This window comes from Capricornis sumatraensis, chromosome 21, assembly GCF_032405125.1.
Source record: "Capricornis sumatraensis isolate serow.1 chromosome 21, serow.2, whole genome shotgun sequence".
NCBI classification, from domain to species: domain Eukaryota; kingdom Metazoa; phylum Chordata; class Mammalia; order Artiodactyla; family Bovidae; genus Capricornis; species Capricornis sumatraensis.
This window is the reverse complement of record NC_091089.1, coordinates 46,184,191-46,205,337: the sequence shown is the minus strand read 5'-3', so window position 1 is coordinate 46,205,337 and position 21,147 is coordinate 46,184,191. Positions and strand designations below refer to the sequence as shown.

The 21,147-nt window shown below is 46.0% G+C and overlaps 1 protein-coding gene across 1 annotated transcript in view; it reads right to left on the bottom strand.

Annotated features, from left to right (window-relative positions):
• LDLRAD4 (low density lipoprotein receptor class A domain containing 4) overlaps nt 1-21,147 on the bottom strand; it is a 53,909-nt gene that overhangs the window by 7,590 nt on the left and 25,172 nt on the right. The window contains 1 exon segment of the mRNA XM_068993773.1: nt 5,099-5,253. Within this exon segment, the coding sequence (XP_068849874.1) occupies nt 5,099-5,253 (155 nt within the window).

Sequence of the window (21,147 nt, the reverse complement as noted above, 5' to 3'; positions counted from 1 at the left end):
CTCCATGCATTCCAGAAATAAACCCCACTTGGTCATGGTGATATAATCCTTTTATTATGATGTTGAATTCTCATTTGTTAGTGCCGCTGAGGATTCTTACAGCAATGTTTATTTGGGATGTTGGTCACTGGCTTCTTTTCCTGTTGTGTCTTTGTCTGGTTTTGGTACTGGGGCAACGCTAGCCTATAAAATGAGTTCGAAAGGGTTCCATCCTTTTCAATTTTGGGGGAGGAGTCTGAGGACTGGTGTCAGTTCTTTGAATGTTTTGTAGAATTCACCAGTTAAGCCATTTAGCCTAGGAAATTTCTTTGTTGGAAGGTCTTTGATTATTGATTCAATCTCCTTACTATAGATCAATTCGTATTTTCTCTTTCTTCAGGACTCAGTCTCAGGAGGGGGTTTCTAGGAATCTGTCCATTTCATCTGGGTTATTATTTTTATTCAATATGTTGATATACAAGTGCTCAGAGTACTAATACTCTTTTTTTTGTCTGTATCTCTCAGATTTTTTCCCACCCAAAGGATGCCATCCTTATAGCACTGAAAGAGAGTCACCTGTGACCATGACTCACTGGCTGGTGCTGTGAGCTGCAGCTGAAGCCCACTTGCTGCCATAGGGCCATGGGCACTGTGACCACATGAGACCACCCCATGCCCCCAACGTTCTTGGTGTAGCTCTCAGCTAAACTCTCCTTTCAAGACACAGAGGACTACAGGGATCATCAGATTTGGGCACTGGAAACACCCAGTACAGTGTTTTCCATACTGTGAGTTGCAACCTCTTGAAGAGCTAAGTGGTATGTTTAAGTGGTATCAATTTAAGTGGTATGTCTTTCCTACACATTTGGTTAAAGTGGTCAGACAATCTGAAGGTCTCTGATCTGAGCCAATTCTCATTCATTTTGGATGGGAGGAAACTAAGGCTTGAGGAGGGCACATGACTCGCTGGAGGTCACACAGCCAGTCTGTATAAAGCAAGATCACTGCTGGATATTTCAGTTTCTACCCAAGCGTTCCTCACAGCGAATGAATATTATCATATGGCCTCAAATATTTGAAATTTTATTTTACTCCCTGTTCCAGGATGAAAAGCACAGCTAAAACTGATGTTTGGGTATTTAGCAACACCTTTGCCATCTGATAAAGAAGGCTGAGTGCCAAAGAACTGATGCTTTCGAACTGTGGTGCTGGAGAAGACTCTTGAGAGTCCCTTGGACAGCAAGGAGATCAAACCAGTCAAATGTAAAGGAAATCAACCCTGAATATTATATTGGAAGAACTGATGCTGAAGCTGAAGCTCCAATACTTTGGCCACCTGATGCAAAGGGCTGACTCACTGAAAAAGACCCTGATGCTGGGAAAGACTGAGGGCAGGAGGATGACAGAGGATGAGATGGTTGGATGGCATCACTGACTCAGTGGACATGAGTTTGAGCAAACTCAGGGAGATACTGATGAACAGAGAAGCATGGTGTGCCATTCATGGGGTCTCAAAGAGTCAGATACAACTTAGTGACCAAACGACAACAAAAGTCCATTTTCTCTTGTTTCTTCCCTATTCCCAGACAGATTCCTCAGTCGTACTGACTTTTCCACCCAGGCGACACTAACAACTTAAGCGCTGGTGACCGTCCTCTCCAGCACTTCCCCTTACCCACCTTGGGCATCCATCATCAGACTTCTCAAGACTACTTCCCTCCCAACTTGATTCAATGTAGACCAGATCCCCTAAGGGAAAGATAAACCATGAAGGAAGTTCTTCTGGGAGGAAAACAAAGGGACTCCTTTATTGTCCAGAACAATCAACAGCTAGAGAAAGCCTACAGGCCCAGAACCAAACCCAAGAGGAGGACTGTGATGCCTCCTGGGCTGGAGGCAGGGCCAGTGAGCAGTCAGGCTTCCAGAGGAAGCAGCCTGGGAACCAGAGAGCTCAGGGCCAAACACTGTGAGCCTCCTTTCAGGCCACATGCCTTCCCACGGTAGAGCTGGTAGGGGAGGAACAGAGCCATCCTAGCCACCTCCCTTAGATGCCCAGGTCAGCCTCCCCAACAGGGACCACTCAGAATCAAGATAATTCAGAGAACACTTTTCTTCCCCAGAACAAACCACATCAATTTTTATGGACTAAGTAAAAGCACACTTTACCAGCAGATGAGCAGAAGTAACACATGAACATAGCCTTATCACAAGAGCCTTACCAACAGGGACCAGGCTTCTGTCCACCACCCCCTCCTGGGTTCTTCCTGGCCTTTCTCTGCAGCATTAGCTTGTAGCCTGAACAACATCAGGCTTACTAATGGTCACACTTGACTTTGTACCAAAATCATATCAGTAACTTGATCAACTGCATCTTGAGATTTAACTCTATATGGATTTTGGCTGATACCAAAAATCAAATCCATCCTCAGAGAACAAATGAGAAAATTCCAAACTCACATAAACCAGGCTCTACAGGGATTCCCTGATGGAGCAGTGGATAATAATCTGCCTGCCAAAGCAGGGTACATGGGTTCGATCCCCGGTCCAGGAAAATTCCACATGCCATGAAACAACTAAGCCCATGTGCCACAACTACTCAGCCCCTCTAGAGCCCACAAGCTGCAACTACTGAAGCTGGAGCAACTAAAGCCAGTGCTTCACAACAGGAGAAGCCACTGCAATGAGAAACCCACACACCACAACTAGAGAAAGCCCACTGCACGGCAACGAAGATCCAGTGTCGCAGCCAAAAATAATTTAAAAAAAAAAAAAAGGTTCTAAATACTAAGAGCAGACTCCCTCAGAAAGAACACATAGCTTTTTATCACAAACCCACTTAACTGCTGCTACCACTATTGAAGCATTTCCTTTTCTTGTAACTTAACTGCAGCCAATTGACTGATAGCTCTTTTTCATTTTCATCCAGAAATGGCTGCTTCCACCAGATTTAGCACTGGTCCCTCCTACTGCCCTGGCCCCCTGGAACGGCATCTCAGGGACACTGTGGTGATGCAGGCTCACTAGCCTTCCCCAAACAGCCTCCATCTGTCCTTCTCTTGGCAATGAAGTGTGTCATTCCACAGGCCTTAGGGGCAGCAAGGGGCCACATGAGGAAAGGGCTATGACTGCACAAAGCAAACCCTCCAAAACTGAGCAAGCTGGGCCCAAAGGTGCCACTGATCCAACCCACCTTTTCCCAGAGGGCTCTCTGTGAGAACCCGGGCTGTCACAGCTACTGAGGCCCCAGCTTGCCTTTCCCTTCTAGATAAAGGGAAAGCCCATTAGTGCAGAAAGGGAGTCGTCTCCTCAACCACATCAGAACATCTACAATTTCAGCCTCTCCTCAAAAACAAAAGCCGACTATTGGGCTTCATTGTTCCACCTTGACTATCAACTCTTCCCCCAAGAAATGTATAAAAATAACATTAACCAATAGTGTTAAACCAAACTTTCCAGAAGCTGATAAATTAGATGCCCAGCCTTTCTCACACCACTTTAAAATAAACACGCTCTTTACTAACATGGTTGTGGAGACCTCACACGGTTCCAGAACAAATAGGCCAAAAGGCCCACAGAAGTGCGAGAGTCCCAGCAACGCACTGGCTCAGAGCCCTGGATGCTCATGCACGGGAAGGCCGGCAGGGGGCGCACCACACCTACCAGCTGCCAACAGCAGGCACGGTGGCTTCTGGGATGCAGACAGCAGACACCGTGCCTCGAAACCCTGGCCACCTCCAAAGAAGCACAAACCCCACGAGGCCACGGGCAGCCCGGCCCCTCTAGGCCCCTTGTGGGGAGGCTGGCTGCATGTTGGGGCACCCAAAAGGGCACCCTGAAGCTGCCTCACCCCACACCCTCCTACAGATTTCAGCCTCCTGCTGTGCACCCCTCCCCACACACAAATGGCCTCTGGAGACCCCCAGCCTCCCCCAAGACAGAAAATACCACCAAAAATAGCCACAGCACTGCTGATGGGGGGAGGCTGGGGTTCGTTGCGACGTCTCTTCGACTGGTGGGTACCAGGCCCACGTCCACTCAATGACCCAGGGAACGAAGGCAGGCAGAGCCCACACCAAGACCCACTGATAAGGCAGGTTGCCTGTGGACACTCCTAGCTTGGGGAACTGCAGGCAAAGGCTCTCGTCACTGCTGTCATCCCTGAGGCAGCCACAAGACCCATGTGTGTAGCAGCATCAGTGCGACTGCCGAAGGGCCCCTAGGGAGGACGGGGCGGAGTGGAGGGGGTGCGCTCAGGCTCAGAGCATCACTACAGCAGCATCCCCGCACCGCGACAGCCACAGATGATCTCCGGTGGGACCCTGACTGTGAGCGGGTCACACTGTTCTCCTAGAGCCATGTGAAGGGAGGCGGCACCTCTCAGGAGCCCTAACAGAAGAGGCGGTAATTAGGAGGAAGAAGTACCGCCAGGTGGGGGACAAGTTCCTGGGCAGTGACCCCGAGCACTCCAGGATCCCATCTGTGTCCGTGTCCCGACTAGACATGAAACAGAGCTCTAGCCTGGGCTGAACGGTTTCTGGTCACTGTGTAAACGTGCATCATGAGTTTGTGAAACCTCTGGGAGCGGTATTCACACCTCCCTGGTTTTATCAGAAGAAAAACCCAAGCCCTGGGACACACCTGCCCGGCACAGGGACACGGGGAGGAAACGCGGCAGGAAGGGGATGTGGAGGGCGAGGGAAGGCTGGGAGAGGCCTCCCTCAGGGCTGACCTGTAGGCCCCTGTCCCTGTGGGTCTGGAGGCACCTACACTGTCCCTGTCGGTCTGGGGGCAGCAAGCAGCAGTCCCACTCTTTCCCAGACTCTGGCTGCCAGGGACACAGGACACTAGAGAAATCTCAGCTCCACTCACGGGGACAACACACCTGAAGCCCACACAACCCGCCAGCCCTCACGCCCCGGCGGCTGGCACCCTCACAGCCCTGCCCTGCTGAGCCGCCGTCTCACGGTGCAGGCGGGGACACAGGATGCATCGCTGACCATCGCACCCTGACTGGGCATTCCGTGCGGTGGATATATGAGCTGAGCCCAGCGCCATCCTGTGCCCGTGCTCCCAGCCCCAGCCTCAGCCCCGGGGAGACCCAGCCCCAGCCCACACTTACCAGCTGCGGCCTGTCCTCCTGCCTCTGGCCCTGCCCCGGGCGGTGGATGAAGGACCGGGTGGATGCTCTGTAGTGGTTCAGCAGGCAGAAGATGACCACGACCATCACTGTGACCACCACCACCACCACCACCACCTGGGCGAACTCCAGCTCCGCTGCGACGAAGAGGAGAGCCGTCAGCCGGGCATGGGGCCACCCCCTCCCAGACCCTCGAAGGACAGAAACTTCCCCGGGCCTGCTGCCTGAGGGTATCGCCGTGTGGCTGACAGGTGAGGGAGGAAGGCCCCAGCTGCTTAGACAGGTTCTGTCCTGATATGGACCCATGTCACATGGACAGACAGCCACCACTCGGGGACCTTCCCCAGGGCAGGCAACTCCTGGGTTCCATCTCCCAGGACACAAGAGGCTCAGGGCCCAGTCCCTGCCAGACCCCCTGCCCCTAGAGGTTGAAACTATGATTCCCAAAGCATCTCCCCATGGCTGCACAGCATCCTGGAGGGAAGAGGCACCACCCAGAGAAAGGACGGGACATGTCTCCACTGGGTTCCCACTGCGCCGTTACAGAAGTCTGTCTAAACCACACACTACCCACCCGTGCATTCACTGGCAGTGTGTGTGGGCGTGGGTGCCAGGGCTTTTGTGGGAAGCAGAGCCCAGGGCCAGCCCTGCGTCATCCTGTGGGCTTAGAAGGAGGGTCTTCCTGAACCCACAAGTCCCATCCTGTGGCACCATCCTCCACCCCATCCTTGGCCCCCCCTTCACACCTGAGGGACAGAGACGGACAAATGGGCCTGCCAGGCCAGGCAGGGCATGGGGCAGTGGCAGGGCCCAGGCAGGTGGGCTGGATGCACCCCTGGCCCATGACTGGGCTCCCTACGGTAGCTGTCCGCTCTGTTCTGCTGTGCTCTGGACACCCAAGGCCTCATGGCTGGTGGGCAGGGGCTTGTCTGCACTTGTACGTCCTTGGGGAGGAAGCCCCCAGAAGCTACAAAGCTCTATCAGAATCGTCATGGCAGCACCTCCGGGAAACTGAAATCACTGCCTGTCTGAGGGCCAGGGCTGGGACTCTGCAGCTGGACTGCAGACACCAGCGTGACCTCGTCTATCCTCACATGCTGTGGGCATGACACACTTGTGAGGCAGAAACTCTTCTTCACAATGCTCTGCCTGCACACAACTGTCCGTGTCTGGGACACGGTACCCATGTGACTGGACCCCTAACCCCATCCCCGAGGACACAGATGAGGCTGCGTGAGCAATGAGGAGCCCACCTCCATCATCTTGTGCTCCTGACGGCAGGCAAAGTGGTGGACTGAGGACAGACTCTGGAGCCCCAGCTGGGTTCTGGGGTGCCCACTGCATAGGTGCCCACCTGGAGGATCACTCCTGCAGGCAGATTGAGGCCCACCCTGGCCGCCAAGCACAAGATGGGCATCTTAGGAGGGGACCACAGTTCTGGGGACAAGCAGACAGGAAGCACGGAATCAAGGGCAGTCAATGCAGCACCAAGACTGAACCTAAGAAAATGCCTTGTTTTACCGACTTTTGTTTCTACTTTGTGAATGAACAGCAGAGTATTCAAAACTTGCCTTTCAGGTTGCCTTGTGCCCTGGAATTGACAAATGTTCTCTTCTCAAGAAAACTGTACTGCTTTTTGGATGATGACTTCAGTGAGGGGCCTTACATGCCTCTACATGTGTTAAGGCTTCACTTGGAAGCTGTCAGCCCATGTCATCTTGTTCTGAATATGGAAGGCTATGCAGATGACCATTTGCAGCAATTCAATCAAATTATATTGTCATACTTCTATGGACATTTGCGGATATATATCTGTTTCACTTAAAAAGTATTTTTATTATTAAAAAAATAATGAAGACTCCTTTAAAGTGTAAAGAACATATATGGATATAGTGTATAATATACAAGTTCCCCTGCACAAGCCGGCAGCTCTCACCATGATGCCCATGTCATCCAGGGCACAATTCAGCCACTGTGTGTATCTGTCTTTCACCTCTTGAATAAGGGCTTTCTTCTTTTCAATGAATGGAATTGCTGTACAAATATATTGTTCTTTTTTTCCACTCAATACATCACAAACATCTTTAAACAAGATCTCATTCCCCAGTTCCTAAATACGAAACACTGGACCTTGCATTCTCTAAGCGACTGCTCTTTATGTGGTTGGATTTCTTTTTTCTACCATGATCAAAAAGATTGTGTGTGACCCACACTTGTGAGCACCCCTAAGCAGAGATTCCACACACCTACACAACCTTGTACACTTGCTCTTGTCAGGGAGAGGGAAGGGAATCTCCTGCCTTGTGGCTCCAGATGCTGGGCCCTTTCCATTTGTACTAATTTGTGGTGGGGGGTGGGGGAGTGGGGGGAGAGGGCAAAAACATGTATCTTGTTGTCATTTGTATTTCCCTGGTTACGAGTGATTATGATCTTTCCCTATGATTAGTGGTAATTTGTATTTTTCTTCATACTCGTTCATATCACTTTATTTGTAACTTTCTCATTTGTAAGCAGTCTTTACATACTATGGCTGTATTACAAATATTTTCTCCTGGTCTGTCACTTCTTGAAACTTTTCCCTGGGTTTATAGATAATATAAATTTTTACACCATCAAATATTGCTACAATCTTTTTCCTTTATAGCTTCAAAGCTTCTCATTGATTAAGAAGGTCTCTCCAGTACTCTTAAAAATATTTTTCTTCTAAGGTTTTTATAGCTTGTTTTTTATTTACTCTGCATCTTTATTTCTTTTGGTCTGAACAGGACAACAGCACCTAGAACCTTATGTATTATCTGACAAATATGACTGTTCTGACCTAATATCACACTAAAAAGTTCAGTATAAGCAAGGGGAGATAGTCTTCAGCTATGGGGACTGCACAGAAGCCCTCACCTTTCTTTCAGAGGGAAAGAACTATCTTTAAAAAACATTTGCTCTCAGGCTGTGCTGAGCCAGCTCTCTGGTCAGTGTGCTCCCTCTCGGGATCCTCCTGAGACCCTTCCCAGGCCCTCCCTCCTGCACTGCTGAGGCCGGTGGCCCTCCAGGGCCGTGGTCCTGCTGTACCCTTAAACATGACTCATTACCCCCAAACAGCTCTATGTGGATGACATCTACCAGCATTTACCATATTTGAAATTAAAACTAAGGTGAAGGTGTAGTCGCTCAGTCGTGTCTGACTCTTGCGACCCCGTGGACTGTAGCCTACCAGGCTTCTCCGTCCATGGGATTCTCCAGGCAAGAATACTGGAGTGGGTTACCATTTCCTTCTCCAGGGGATCTTCCCGACCCAGGGATCAAACCCAGGTCTCCCACATTGGAGGCAGACGCTTTAATCTCTGAGCCACCAGAGAAGCCTAAAGATGTTAAATATTTATTCATTAAAAATAAAGTCACCACATGTTAACACAAGTAACAAAATAACTTCCCGGTGCCATCTCACTTAACAGCATGCGCATCTCTACTCCCCGTGCCCACCCCCTACATGCCCCCCAACGGCTTCACCTGCACCCACAGGATGCGTGGCTAACCATGACAGACGAGTAGTTCTTGTCTGCTCATCCTTTCACGGGGGCTGTGGCAGCCACCAGGGCTGAGCCCCCACCTCCGGCCCCAAGGTTCCCTCTGTGAAGGCCCTCCGTTCACTGACCTGTGTGACACACACAGTCCTGGAGAAAATGCACAGACCTTGAGCATGACTGACCTACAAGCATTCTCAGTTGGGTGGGACTCGTCCTGGGTTCTGTCTGCAGACAAAGGGCCCTGAAACTAATCAAAGCAGGTCAGTGAGTCCCAGGGGACCTATGTGCATTCCACTGAGGCACTAACTCTCAAAATCTGTAAAGACTCTGTGTCTCTACATGAGCCAGAGGCCCTTGGAGACATTTATGTGTTTTGTGTGCCTGTTAGGGTGACTCTGGTCAGAGGTGATGGCTCTGTCCATTACAGATTCCCATTCTTTGAGGTTTATGACTATGCTATAAAATTCTGTCCTGAGATGAAATTTTCCACATAAAACTTACACCCTGGAATTTGGCCTTTAAAAAACAAAATAGTACATTTTAGTAAGTTTGCTACACTTAAAAGTCATGAATGAGGATTTTAAAAGAACACGAACTTTACATTCCTACAGACTCAAAACATAGTAGTAGTTTATTTGATATTTGTAAACATCAGCCTATAGCAAAGAATAATTCGCTAATGTATTTTTAGTATTTAAAAAACTGTAACACAGAGAGCTGTTTATCTAGAAATGTTCAATGCCCTACATGTGTTCCAACCACAGTGCCTCACGCCCCATCATTTTGTAAAAATGTTACATGGTTTGACTCAGCTACCAAGCTGACAGCAGATTAAACATTTCTTCAATAAATCAGTCTAAGTTAAAAAACCCTAAAACAGCTGCACAACAGCAATGAAGGTCCTGTGTTAATGCACTATGGAGTTTACCTGCACACTACTGATACCAAGACAGTACTTTTTCCCTCTATTGAAAAAAAGAATTATTATTATTCTGTGTTTGTCTCAATATTTATTTTCACAACAGTTAAGCTTCTCCCTACTAAGTGGCTTTTACAGCTTTGAGAACCACAATTACTCTTGCAAACCCAGGAGAAAATGGAAAGCAGTATGAAGTTTATACTTCACGTGGATAAATTCAGGGCCAGTTAGACCCCAGTCTGGTTCTAGTTCTGCCATCTGACTTCATCAACTGCAAAAGCTGTTTTCTCACATGTAAAATAAAGCTGAGTCCTCCACTGTATAGTCAGTGGGAGCATGAAATAAAATAACCCCTGGAAACTTACAAAGTGTGGTCCAGAGTGATGGTTAGAAACACAGGAAATTGGGTGCCATCCCACACTGGCTCAACCAGAGCCTGCATTTTAACAAAACCCCTAGGTGGCTTCTGAAACTTTGGACTAATCCAGAGTCCTCATCTGGATTAAACAAGCAAACTGGAGTTCAGAAAACCTGTGACCTGCGTGCCATACAGAAGAAACAAGGTGGAACCAGGGCCAAGGTTCCAAGGTGGAACCACGACTTTCAAGAGTGGAGCTCTCTTAAAATTGGAAGTATCAAGGGAACATTTCATGAAAGAATGGGCACAATAAAGGACAGAACCAATAAGGACCTAACAGAAGCATAAGAGATTAAAAAGAGGTGACAAGAATACACAGGAGAACCATACAAAAAAAAGGTCTGAATGACTTGGATAACCATGATAGTGTGACCACGTACCTAGAGCTTGACATCCTGGAGTATGAGATCAAGTGGGCCTTAGGAAGCATTACTATGAACATAGCTAGTGGAAGTGATGGAATTCCAGCTGAGCTATTTCAAATCCTAAAACATGATGCTGCACTCAATATATCAGCAAATTTGGAAAACTCAGCAGTGGGTTCAGGACTGGAAAAGGTCAGTTTTCAATCCCAAAGAAGAGCAATGCCAAAGAATGTTCAAACTTACGTAAAACTGTACTCATCTCACATGCTAGCAAGTTATGCTCAAAATCCTTCAAGGTAGGCTTTGGCAGTATGTGAACCAAGAATTTCCAAATGTACAAGCTGGATTTAGAAAAAGCAGAAGAACCAGAGATCAAATTGCCAGCATCCACTGGATCACAGAGAAAGCAAGGGAATTCCAGAAAAATATCTACTTCGCCTTCATTTACTACACTAAAGCTTATGACTGTGTGGATCACAATACACTGTGGAAAATTCTTAAAGAGATGAGAGTACCAGACTACCTTACCTTCTCCTAAGAAACCTGCATGTGGGTCAAGAAGCAGCATTTAGAGTCGGACATGGAACCACTGACTGGTTAGAAATTGGGAAAGAGAAAGTTGCTCAGTCATGTCCAACTCTTTGCGACCCCATGGACTGTAATCCCATGGCCTAACTCCAGGCCAGAATACTGGAGTGCGTAGACTTTCCCTTCTCCAGGGGATCCTCCCAACCCAGAGATTGAACCCAGGTCTTCCGCACTGCAGGCGGATCCTTTATCAGCTGAGCCACATGGAAGCCCAAGATACTGGAGTGGGTAGCCTATCCCTTCTCCAGAAGATCTTCCCAACCCAGGAATCGAACTGGGATCTCCTGCATCACAGGCGGATTTTTTTACCAACTGAGCTATGAGGGAAGCCCCAAAATTGGGAAAGGAGTACATCAAAGCTGTATATTGTCACCCTTATTTAACTTATATGCAGAGTACATCATGCAAAATACCAGATTAGATCAATCATAAGCTGGAATCAAGACTGTCGGGAGAAAAATCAACAACCTCAGGTATGCAGATGACACCACTCTAATGACAGAAACTGACAAGGAACTAAAGAGTCTCTTGATGAGGGTGAAAGAGGAGAATGAAAAAGCTGGCTAAAACCCAGCATTTAAAAAACTAAGATCAAGGCAGCTGGTCCCATCACTTCATGGCAAATAGAAGGGGGAAAAGTGGAAGCAGTGACAGATTTTATTTTCGTGGGCTCCAAAATCACTGTAGATGGTGACTGCAGCCATGAAATTAAAATATACTTACTCCTTGGAAGAAAAGCTATGACAAACCTAGACAGCATATTAAAAAGGAGAAACATGACTTTGCTGACAAAGGCCCATATAGTCAAAGCTATGGTTTTTCCAGTACTCATGTATGAACTAAGAGTTGGACCATAAAGAAGGCTGAGCACCAAAGAACTGATGCTTTCAAATTGTGGTGCTGGAAAAGACTCTTGAGAATCCCATGGACAGCATGGACAAATTGTGGTGCTGGAAAAGACTCTTGAGAATCACATAGAAAGCACGGAAATCAAACCAGTCAACTGTAAGGAAATCAACCCTGAATATTCACTGGGAGGACTGTTGCTGAAGCTCCAACAACTTTGGCCAACTGATGCAAACAGCTGACTCATCACAAAAGACTCTGAGGCTGGGAAAGATTGGGGGCAGGGGGAGAAGGGGGAGACAGTGAATGAGATGGCTGGATGGCATCACTAACTCAATGGACATGTTGTTTTTTCAGTCCTTCAGTCATGTCTGACTCTTTGAGACCCCATGGACTGCAGCACACCAGACCTCCCTGTCCTTCACCATCTCCTAGAGCTTGTTCAAACTCATGTCCATTGAGTCGGTGATACCATCAAACCATCTTATCCTCTGTCATCCTCTTCTCCTCCTGACTTCAATCTTTCTCAGCATTAGGGTCTTTTCTAATGAATTAGCTCTTCATATTAGGTGGCCAAAGTACTGAAGCTTCCGTTTCAGCATCAGTCCTTCCAATGAATATTCAGGATTGATTTCCCTTAGGACTGACTGGTTGGATCTCCTTGCTGTTCCAGGGACTCTCAAGAGTCTTCTCCAACACCACAAAAGCATCAGTTCTTCAGTGCTCAGCTTTCTTTATAGTCCAACTCTCACATCCATACATGACTACTGGAAAAACCATAGCTTTGACTAGATGGACCTTTGTCAGTAATGTCTCTGCTTTTTAATATGCTGTCTAAGTTGGTCAGAGCTTTTCTTCCAAGGAGCAAGCATCTTTTAATTTCATGGCTGCAGTCACCATCTGCAGTGATTTTGGAGCCCAAGAAAATAAAGTCTGTCACTGTTCCCATTGTTTCCCCATCTATTTGCCATGAATGGGACCGGATGCCATGATTTCAGTTTTTTGAATGTTGAGTTTTAACCCAGCTATTTCACTCTCTTCTTTTACCTTCATCAAGAGGCTCTTTAGTTCTTCTTTGCTTTCTGCCAGATGGGTGGTATCATCTGCATATCTGAGGCTACTGATATCTCAATGGACATGAGTCCAAGCAAACTCCAGGAGATGATGAAGGACAGGAAAGACTGGCAAGCTGCAGTCCATGGGGTCACAAAGAGTCAGACATGACTTAGCAACTGAACAACAATAATGTATCATGACCAATTAGGATTTATTCCAGGACTGCAAGGTTGGCTTAACATCCAAAAATCATTTAAAGTGATATACTACTATAAGTAAACAAATGAAAAAAAGCTGGCTTAAAACTTAGGAAAAAAACAGAGAAAGTATTTGGCAAAAACCCAACACCTTTTTATCATAAAAACACTCAACAAACCGGGAACAGAAAGGCATCTACCAAAGCTCACAGCTAATTATCATACTTGTGGTGAACAGCTGGCTTTGAAACTAGATCAAAATGAAGCACTAATTCATGCTACCAAATGAGAGAACCTTGAAGATATCATGCTATGTGAAAGACGGCTGTCACAAAAGACAGTGATGTGAAATATCCCAAGCAGGCAGATTCAGAGACTAATAGGAGATAAGTGGTGGGCTAAAGCTGGGAGCTTCGGAGAAAAGGTAGATGGCTAGTAATGGGCTTCAAGTTTCTGTTCAAACTGACAGAATGTTCTAAATTTAGATCATGTTGATGGTTTTGCAATTCTGTGAATATACTAAAAGCTACTGAATTGTATACTTTAAATAGGGGAATTGTACTGCATATGTGAAATATCTCAATAATGGTGATACAATAAAAAGAACTATGAAATGAAAGTATTCTGCAAATAGCACTTCATAAGTTTAAAAACACCTCTACATGTAAATGCTGATTCATAAAACCAAGTTCTACCTGTGCAACTCAGATAATAAACTCCTAAGAAACACCTCAAACTTGGATCACCTCACCAAGTTCTGGTTTCCTTCTATACTCCAACTGGGAACCATGACTTCCTGTTAAACTACTTGTAGATGACAAATTTTCTTTTTCATGGCCTTGTTTCTCATCTCGGAATTCCAAGAGTGAAATACAACATTAAAAACTGAAGGGATCACACCACTAATCACCCCACCATGGAAAAATCATACCTACACTCTTTACTGTGTAAGAATTTTCCTTAAAAAAGTTAAAAGCCAGGCTGACTACCCAGTGCCAAGCCCATCAAACATACAAGTGACAATATGTCTTATACACTCTACCAAACATTACTCATGCTTCAGCCCACGGCACATCTCCACGTAGCTGTGGAAGACAGCTCATTCCCTTCCCTAACCATGGGGTTACCCTTCTGGCCTTCAGAGAGAAAGGAAACTAAACAGTGATTTTAAGCTGACTCACAATCCACAAGGTAGTCAATGCAATAGTGAAGGTGTGCTTGGGCTCTGCACGTAAGGGTCTGTGTTTGTACTGGGTTGGGATAAGAGATGTATTTCTCACTCTAGGGTCAGGGTTTAAAAAGTCAGAAAGACACCCACTGAAAAAGTAACTGACTATTCAAGTATTTCATTTCTCCCAATTAAACAACATAAGTCATCTTCTTCCCCCAAAGCTCCATCATCATAGGAACATACTAGAAACGCACTGATGAAGGTCTGACTTGCATCAGTCACACCACCTTCTTCCTCATCACCCCTTGATGCCCTAAGAGTGTCAAAGGTCCAACAAAGCCAGGCATGCATAATAAGTGGCAGACAATACCAAGTGCTGTTGAGTCTCACTGGCTTCACCCACAGCTGCCCACTGAGCTCTGCAATATGGTTTCCATGCCTGCTAACATGAGGAGCTGTAAAGTGTGCATCTATTTCTCACTGAGAAATTTTCAAAATTCCAAATTCTATGACCTGAGGAAACATAAGTGGGTGGTACCCGAAGGAAAGGATAAACTGCAACAGCTACACTAACTGAGGCCCATTTCAAAAGGACCAACAAGACTCATTTATCTGCATGCTGTCACCCAAATGACTGTACCAGTTCATGTCCAGTTAAAAGCCCCCAAATCTTTCAGCTTTTCAAACACAGAACCTAAAGAACAGCTACAGGATAGGGCCTCTCATACCAGCTTGGGTTGTCCCCTGAGATGTCAGATCTCCAAACTGGGAGGTTTTACACATCTCTGACACAGGACACAATCAAGGCCAGTTTACAAGTGCAAAAATAGAATCACAGACACTCTCCTAAAGTCACAGTAGTCATGTGGAAACATAGGACTAGAATCATGGTTTTCCTTTATTCCACACATACTTGAAGGATCCGACAAAAGAGCCAGTTACAGCAAACAGCTCACGGCTCACCTGCGGACTCTGGCTAGTAATTTCAACTCCAGCTCTGCATTCCAGGTCCTGCGTCTCATCAGCCACATCAACAGGAGCTGCTGCACCCTGAACGCTGACGCTGAGATTGGAGTCTTTAAAGATTATTCTCAAGATAAAAGGTCAAGATGAAAAAGGAGGCTTGATTGCATGAAGACCCTTTCAGACAAACTAAGATAAACTGTCTGATTTCTCGTCTTGTGGAAAAAAGATTAAATTCAAAACTCATGGATGAGGAGAAAATTTTTCTGTTTTGAAAATCCTGTCACTTCAGTGACCTACTCAGACTGCTGGGTCATATGAAATGCGCCTTCTCAGGGGTCCCTGGAAGAGGAGTGAGCCCCACTTCTTCCTGCCAGCCTGTTGGGGCTAGTGAAGCAGAGTCCTGGCCCAGGAAGCAATAGCCCAGTTCCTTTGGGTCTGAGATGGTGCCGAGTTACCTATCACTCAAAACACCTGCGCAGAAGCCACAGAGGGAAAGCCAGTGATCTGAGTTCTTCCTGCAGTTGCCTTGCCTACGAAGCAAAGGGGCACTCTTGCCATCACCTCACCCACTGAGGGCTTCAAATCCTTGAAAATCATTCCCTGACTCCTCTATTTGAACAACATAATTTTGGAAAGAAAAAATAAAAGCAAACCAGGAACTGAGGAGTTCTACTCTTTCTGCTTCCCTGGTAGCTCAGATGGTAAAGGGTCTGTCTGCAATGTGGGAGACCAGGGTTCGACCCCTGGGTTGGGAAGATCACCTGGAAAAGGAAATGGCAACCCACTCTAGTACTCTTGTCTGAAGAATCCCATGGACAAAGGAGCCTGACGACCTACAGTCCATGGGGTCACAAAGAGTCGGACATGACTGAGCAACTAACACAGCACTTTCACTCTTTCTGCTAACACTTAATCTAAAATCTAGAAAGTGCCAAGCAGATGGAGAGATCAATCAAGGGGATCCTTGGTTCTAACACCCAACCCAGTCTATTCTGAATGGCAGACTGGGCATTTCATGGACAGAAGCCGATGCCCTGCCCTGGTTAGAGGGCCCTAGAGCTCTGTCCAGATGCAGCAGTAATCCCCAAAACCACGTGGTATCTTGGAGCTCGAAGAGGCCTAACTAACCAGCTCCTGAGACAAGGAATTTGAAGCCAGGAAAAGGCATGATTTGGCTAAGGTCACTGAAGAAGTGATTTGCATAGCTTCTACAAGAACTCAAGTTTCCCCACTCTCAAGTAGCGTGACCTTGGTATCCAGACTTTGAAGAAATAATCCAGACTCTAAAGAAATCCAGACTTTGTACATATATACATATATGCACATATATACATAGATATGTTTATACATATGTGTATATTTACACACCAACATGATACGCACAGATGTATATTTAGAAATTCTAAACAGGCTAACATGCTCGCTGCAGTTTTAATGGACTGGGCTGCACATGTAATTAACAGTTCATAAAAATTACTCAGCTGGAGCATCCAGACATTCTCCATGAATGCTGTTTCAAGGCAAGTGCCATTCCCAGGTCCCTGCTGTTCCTTCATTCCTTCACAGGTCAGGGGGTGAGTCCCAGAAGCAAGTGGCAATGCTTCAGAGTCCTGTTACGAAGCAGATGTTGTTCTAATTGGGCTGGAGAAACAGTTTGTTACTAGTCAACAATTATCTATTGAGGAAAAATCAAAGTAGGGATTCTCTCTTTCTTTCAAGAGACCTTTAGAGTCACTAATGACTGGGGATCACCGTCAAGACTCAAGTGTTCCTTTCATCCACCGTAATAACCCTCAGTAGCCTTGGCGACCATGGAGGCGATCACATTCACCGGCAGCAGCACCTCTGACCTGCTTCAGCAGCCTGCCCTGCTGGCCAGGGGAGCCAGGGAGGACGGAGAAGCAGGGCCAGATAGGCCCCATCCTGGGCTGGTCTTCCAGGAGTCTTCCCCCTCGTGAGGACGCACTGCTTCTTGTTTTCTCCTGCCAGAGAGATGCCTCTGGAAGGGATGCTTGAATGTAGCCATGGTACCATGGCTGCCATGGTACAGCCCTACTCCATCCTCCCTGGTCTATTTTGGTACAAGGGTAAGAATTCCAAACAGCTTGGATAACAAACAAGTTGTGTGACGTGCAGACAAATTTGGCAGTGGTTGCTTAGGAACTGACAACAGTGCAATCAAGAGGCGATCTTCCAGAGCAGCCCACGCCAACACCTCTTAAAGAGACAATCAAAGTTTGCAAAAACCATTCACTGTATTTCAATAATGAAATTTGTTATACCTTGAAAAATGATTAAATTTTTTGTCTTAAAACTTTTTTAGAAATTCAAATTCAACGTGGAAATAATGAGCCTGGTTGTTAAGAATCTGGATGCACTGGTGTCTGGTGTACAGGATCTTCAGTGATTCAAGGACAAGGAAGATGATGATGGAAGTGTTGCCTGACATTTACAGAGTGAGGACTTCACACCAGACACTAAGACAAGTGTTACCTCTTAACTCACTTCTCAACTACTTCTTGTCTCCCTATTAAAACCTCATCTAAAGGAAACCACCTTTAGGTACCAGTTTTGGAGAAGATCAACTTTAGATGACGATCTTTTTCAAAACACAGGTAAAGTCTAGCATTTGTTTGCCATTTTCTTAGGCCTGATAACTGGTCTGGAATATCCATGATTTTCATGGATTGGTTTTTATCACAGTATGTTAATAATACCTATATTTTATACAGCATCAGTCACCCCTTAAAGGGTGGCTCTCTCTGAATAACGGGAAGAGAGTAACTTTACAGTGAAGAGAGCTGACTGACACACATGACCTCAGCCAGGGTGAGGGCCCCATAAACAGTCATAAATCACATCAACAGTATCACCCTTCATCTATTACAAAGACTAGGATTCAGCAACAGTCAATCCCCCAACATGGAATTTTCCAAATATATTTCAACTTTTCCCACTGGCATGTCTTTAACAGCTGAAATTCCTTTCTCCCCAAAGGCATCTCACACCTCTGGAAACCTCCTGACACTGAAGACCCAGCCTCCAGGCCACCGGCTCCATGGAGCTATCCTTGCTCTCAGCTACACGTCCCTACATGGCCATCTGATCTGGGCCTATAATTCCTCTTATGAAAAGCTCATCTGTTCAGGCAAAGCCAAGCACCATGTCCACCTCTCCCAGAGCATCCTCGTTACCCCGTCCTCTGTATTTCACACGATTCAAGAGATATGCAGTACAAGTAACCACATGCTTATCTGGACAGCAGAGTTCTTGAGAGCAGAGTTTATACCTATTTCATTTCTGCCAGTTCAGACACACTCACTCCAGCGAGGCCCTGTGGCCTGCTGGGACATGTGAAAAGAATGAGGACTCACCATAAGAAGGAAAATGCTGCTCACTAAAAATGTTCCCTGACTGCCCAGAAATGATAGCCAGTAGTCTCAGAAATTCAAAGTGATAATAAATAACTCATACTTAAATCAAGCTTCTGGACATGATGAATGATAAAAGACAACATCCATTAATGCTAAAGAAAACAGGTGTTTTTACCCAATTTGTGGTAATTTATGCAAGTTGTCACTCTCAGGGACTGGCCAGGTAGGGCAGAATGCTTTCCAAAATGACCATCATCAGCCTCACGCCAGATGAGTAATAAATCTAGTGCTCAACACAGACTTACATTCTCTCTAAAATTACGAAGTCACGAGGAAGACACTGTTGAAGCTACTAAAATGGAAGAGACTAGTCCACACACAAAAAACTACTTACCCACCTTCTTAGTAAACAACACAACTGTCAAACGAGCTCCGAGTCATCATCTAAGTCTTGATTCACTCCATCTATAAAGTAAGATAATTCAACTATATATATATACCCTATAAGCTTCTCTCTCAACTTGTAATTCTGTGTCTTTGTATGAATACAGTTAGTTTCTCTGAGGCATGCCTGGCTTGCTTATTAGGACAGACCAAGTAATTTTTCAACTCAAATATGACTTATTTACATTTCTTTATGTCCTAAGGTAACAACTGCTGTTCACCTGAGACATACAACAAAATTTAGATACTTAAAGACTGCTATCTTCCAGCCCACTTCAAACGAAAAGAGCAACCCCAAAATCAGCTATTTATCTAATATTTCATCTCACAGGTAAGAAAAGACCAAGACATTTCATCACAAGTAATCTAGCAGAACAATTTAAAAACACAGAAGAGGAGTAGAGGAGATGAGGGAGAGGGGATGATAAGGAGATGAAGATGATATGGAGGAGAAGGAGAAGAGGAGGTGAGGAGGAGGAGGAGATGAGGCGGCGGCGGCAGGTCACAGTGGATCCCGTAACAGCTGCTCTGGATGCTATGATGAACTCAGAAAGGCAGCAAGACTCGACTGATGTCAACCTTCCTCTTATGGATTGTAACTCAAAGAACAATCCCCTGCAGTCCACGGTGTATTTGTATTTGCTTTCTCACATAATGTCCTCTTTCTGTTCTAGTACCCCACCCAGGACGCCACATTACATGCAGTCACGCATCTCCTTAGGTTCCCTGCTGTGAGAGTTTCTCAGACTTCCTTGTTTTTCATGACCTTGGCAGTCTTGAGGAGGGATGGTCAGGCATTTTGTTGAATTCCCCTTGACTGGGATTTGTCTGATTTTTTCCCCATGTGATGAGACTGCAGGTCTGGGTCTGGGGGAGGAAGACCACAAAGGCCCACCATCATGTCTGTCACATATCAGGAGTGCTCTCTGCAGGGCTCCCTGCTGCCAGAGGAGCATGTCTTGTCTCACATCTTCAAAGACTTTAAAGAATTGATACTCTTCAAGTATGTCTGCAAGCTGCCTCTTAACACAGAAATAAACTACTGATTTAGATCTTAAAAAGAGTTCTTTCTTGGAAAGTAATTGTTTGCATGTTTTGGACTTTAGATTCTCGTCTCACATCTTCAAGGCTTGCCTGATAGCTCAGTTGGTGAAGAAGCCACCTGCAATGCAGGAGACCCCAGTTTGAGTTCTAGGTCAGAAAGATCTCCTAGAGAAGGGACAGGCTACCCACCCCAGTATTCTGGCCTGGATGTAGCCCATAGCATTGCAGAGCTGGACGCAACTGAGCGGACCGTCACCGTTTCTCAAATCTTCAGACACTTCTGTCACTAGACACCCAAATTAAGTACTGCAAACCCAGCAACGACCAAAACGTCCTAGTGCCTTTGCGTGTACACAAGGTCATACACACTTCAGTGGACAAATATTTTCAATGTGCACAACACAGGAAACCTTAATTTGTGGACAAAAATATTGATGCTGCTAAGCGATACTGAACAAATCACCAACTATGAATCTTTACATCTATTTTCCATTCATTAACAATTTTACCACTGTTTCAGGTCTACAAATATTTAGACTCAACTGGAAAATCCCATGGATGGAGGAGCCTGGTGGGCTGCAGTCTACGGTGTCACCAAGAGTCAGACACGACTGAGCGACTTCACTTTCATGCACTGGAGAAGGAAATGGCAACCCACTCCAGTGTTCTTGCCTGGAGAATCCCAGGGACGGCGGAGCCTGGTGGGCTGCCGTCTATGGGGTCGCATAGAGTCGGACACGACTGAAGTGACTTAGCAGCAGAACAGCACATTTACTAAAAATACGTAATAACAAAATACTAACCTTTTATCATTTTTCAATCCTTTCCTAAGAATATTTTAAAAATGGGGTAAGTCCTAACTTGATGATAAAGTTAACAAAAAAGAGACTTTCACGATGGTCCAGTGATTAAGAATCTGCCTTGCAATGCAGGGGACATTAGTGCGATGCCTGGATGGGGAACTAAGATCCCACACACCATGGACCCATCAACGATTCAGTTTCCTCTGCTCAGACACATAAAAACACAATTAGGTATCAATATTTGCTATTCAACCCAAATGCCTCTGTGAGTAAAATAAATTTAACAGAAATATTGGTCTTTCTGAATCTTACTCACAAA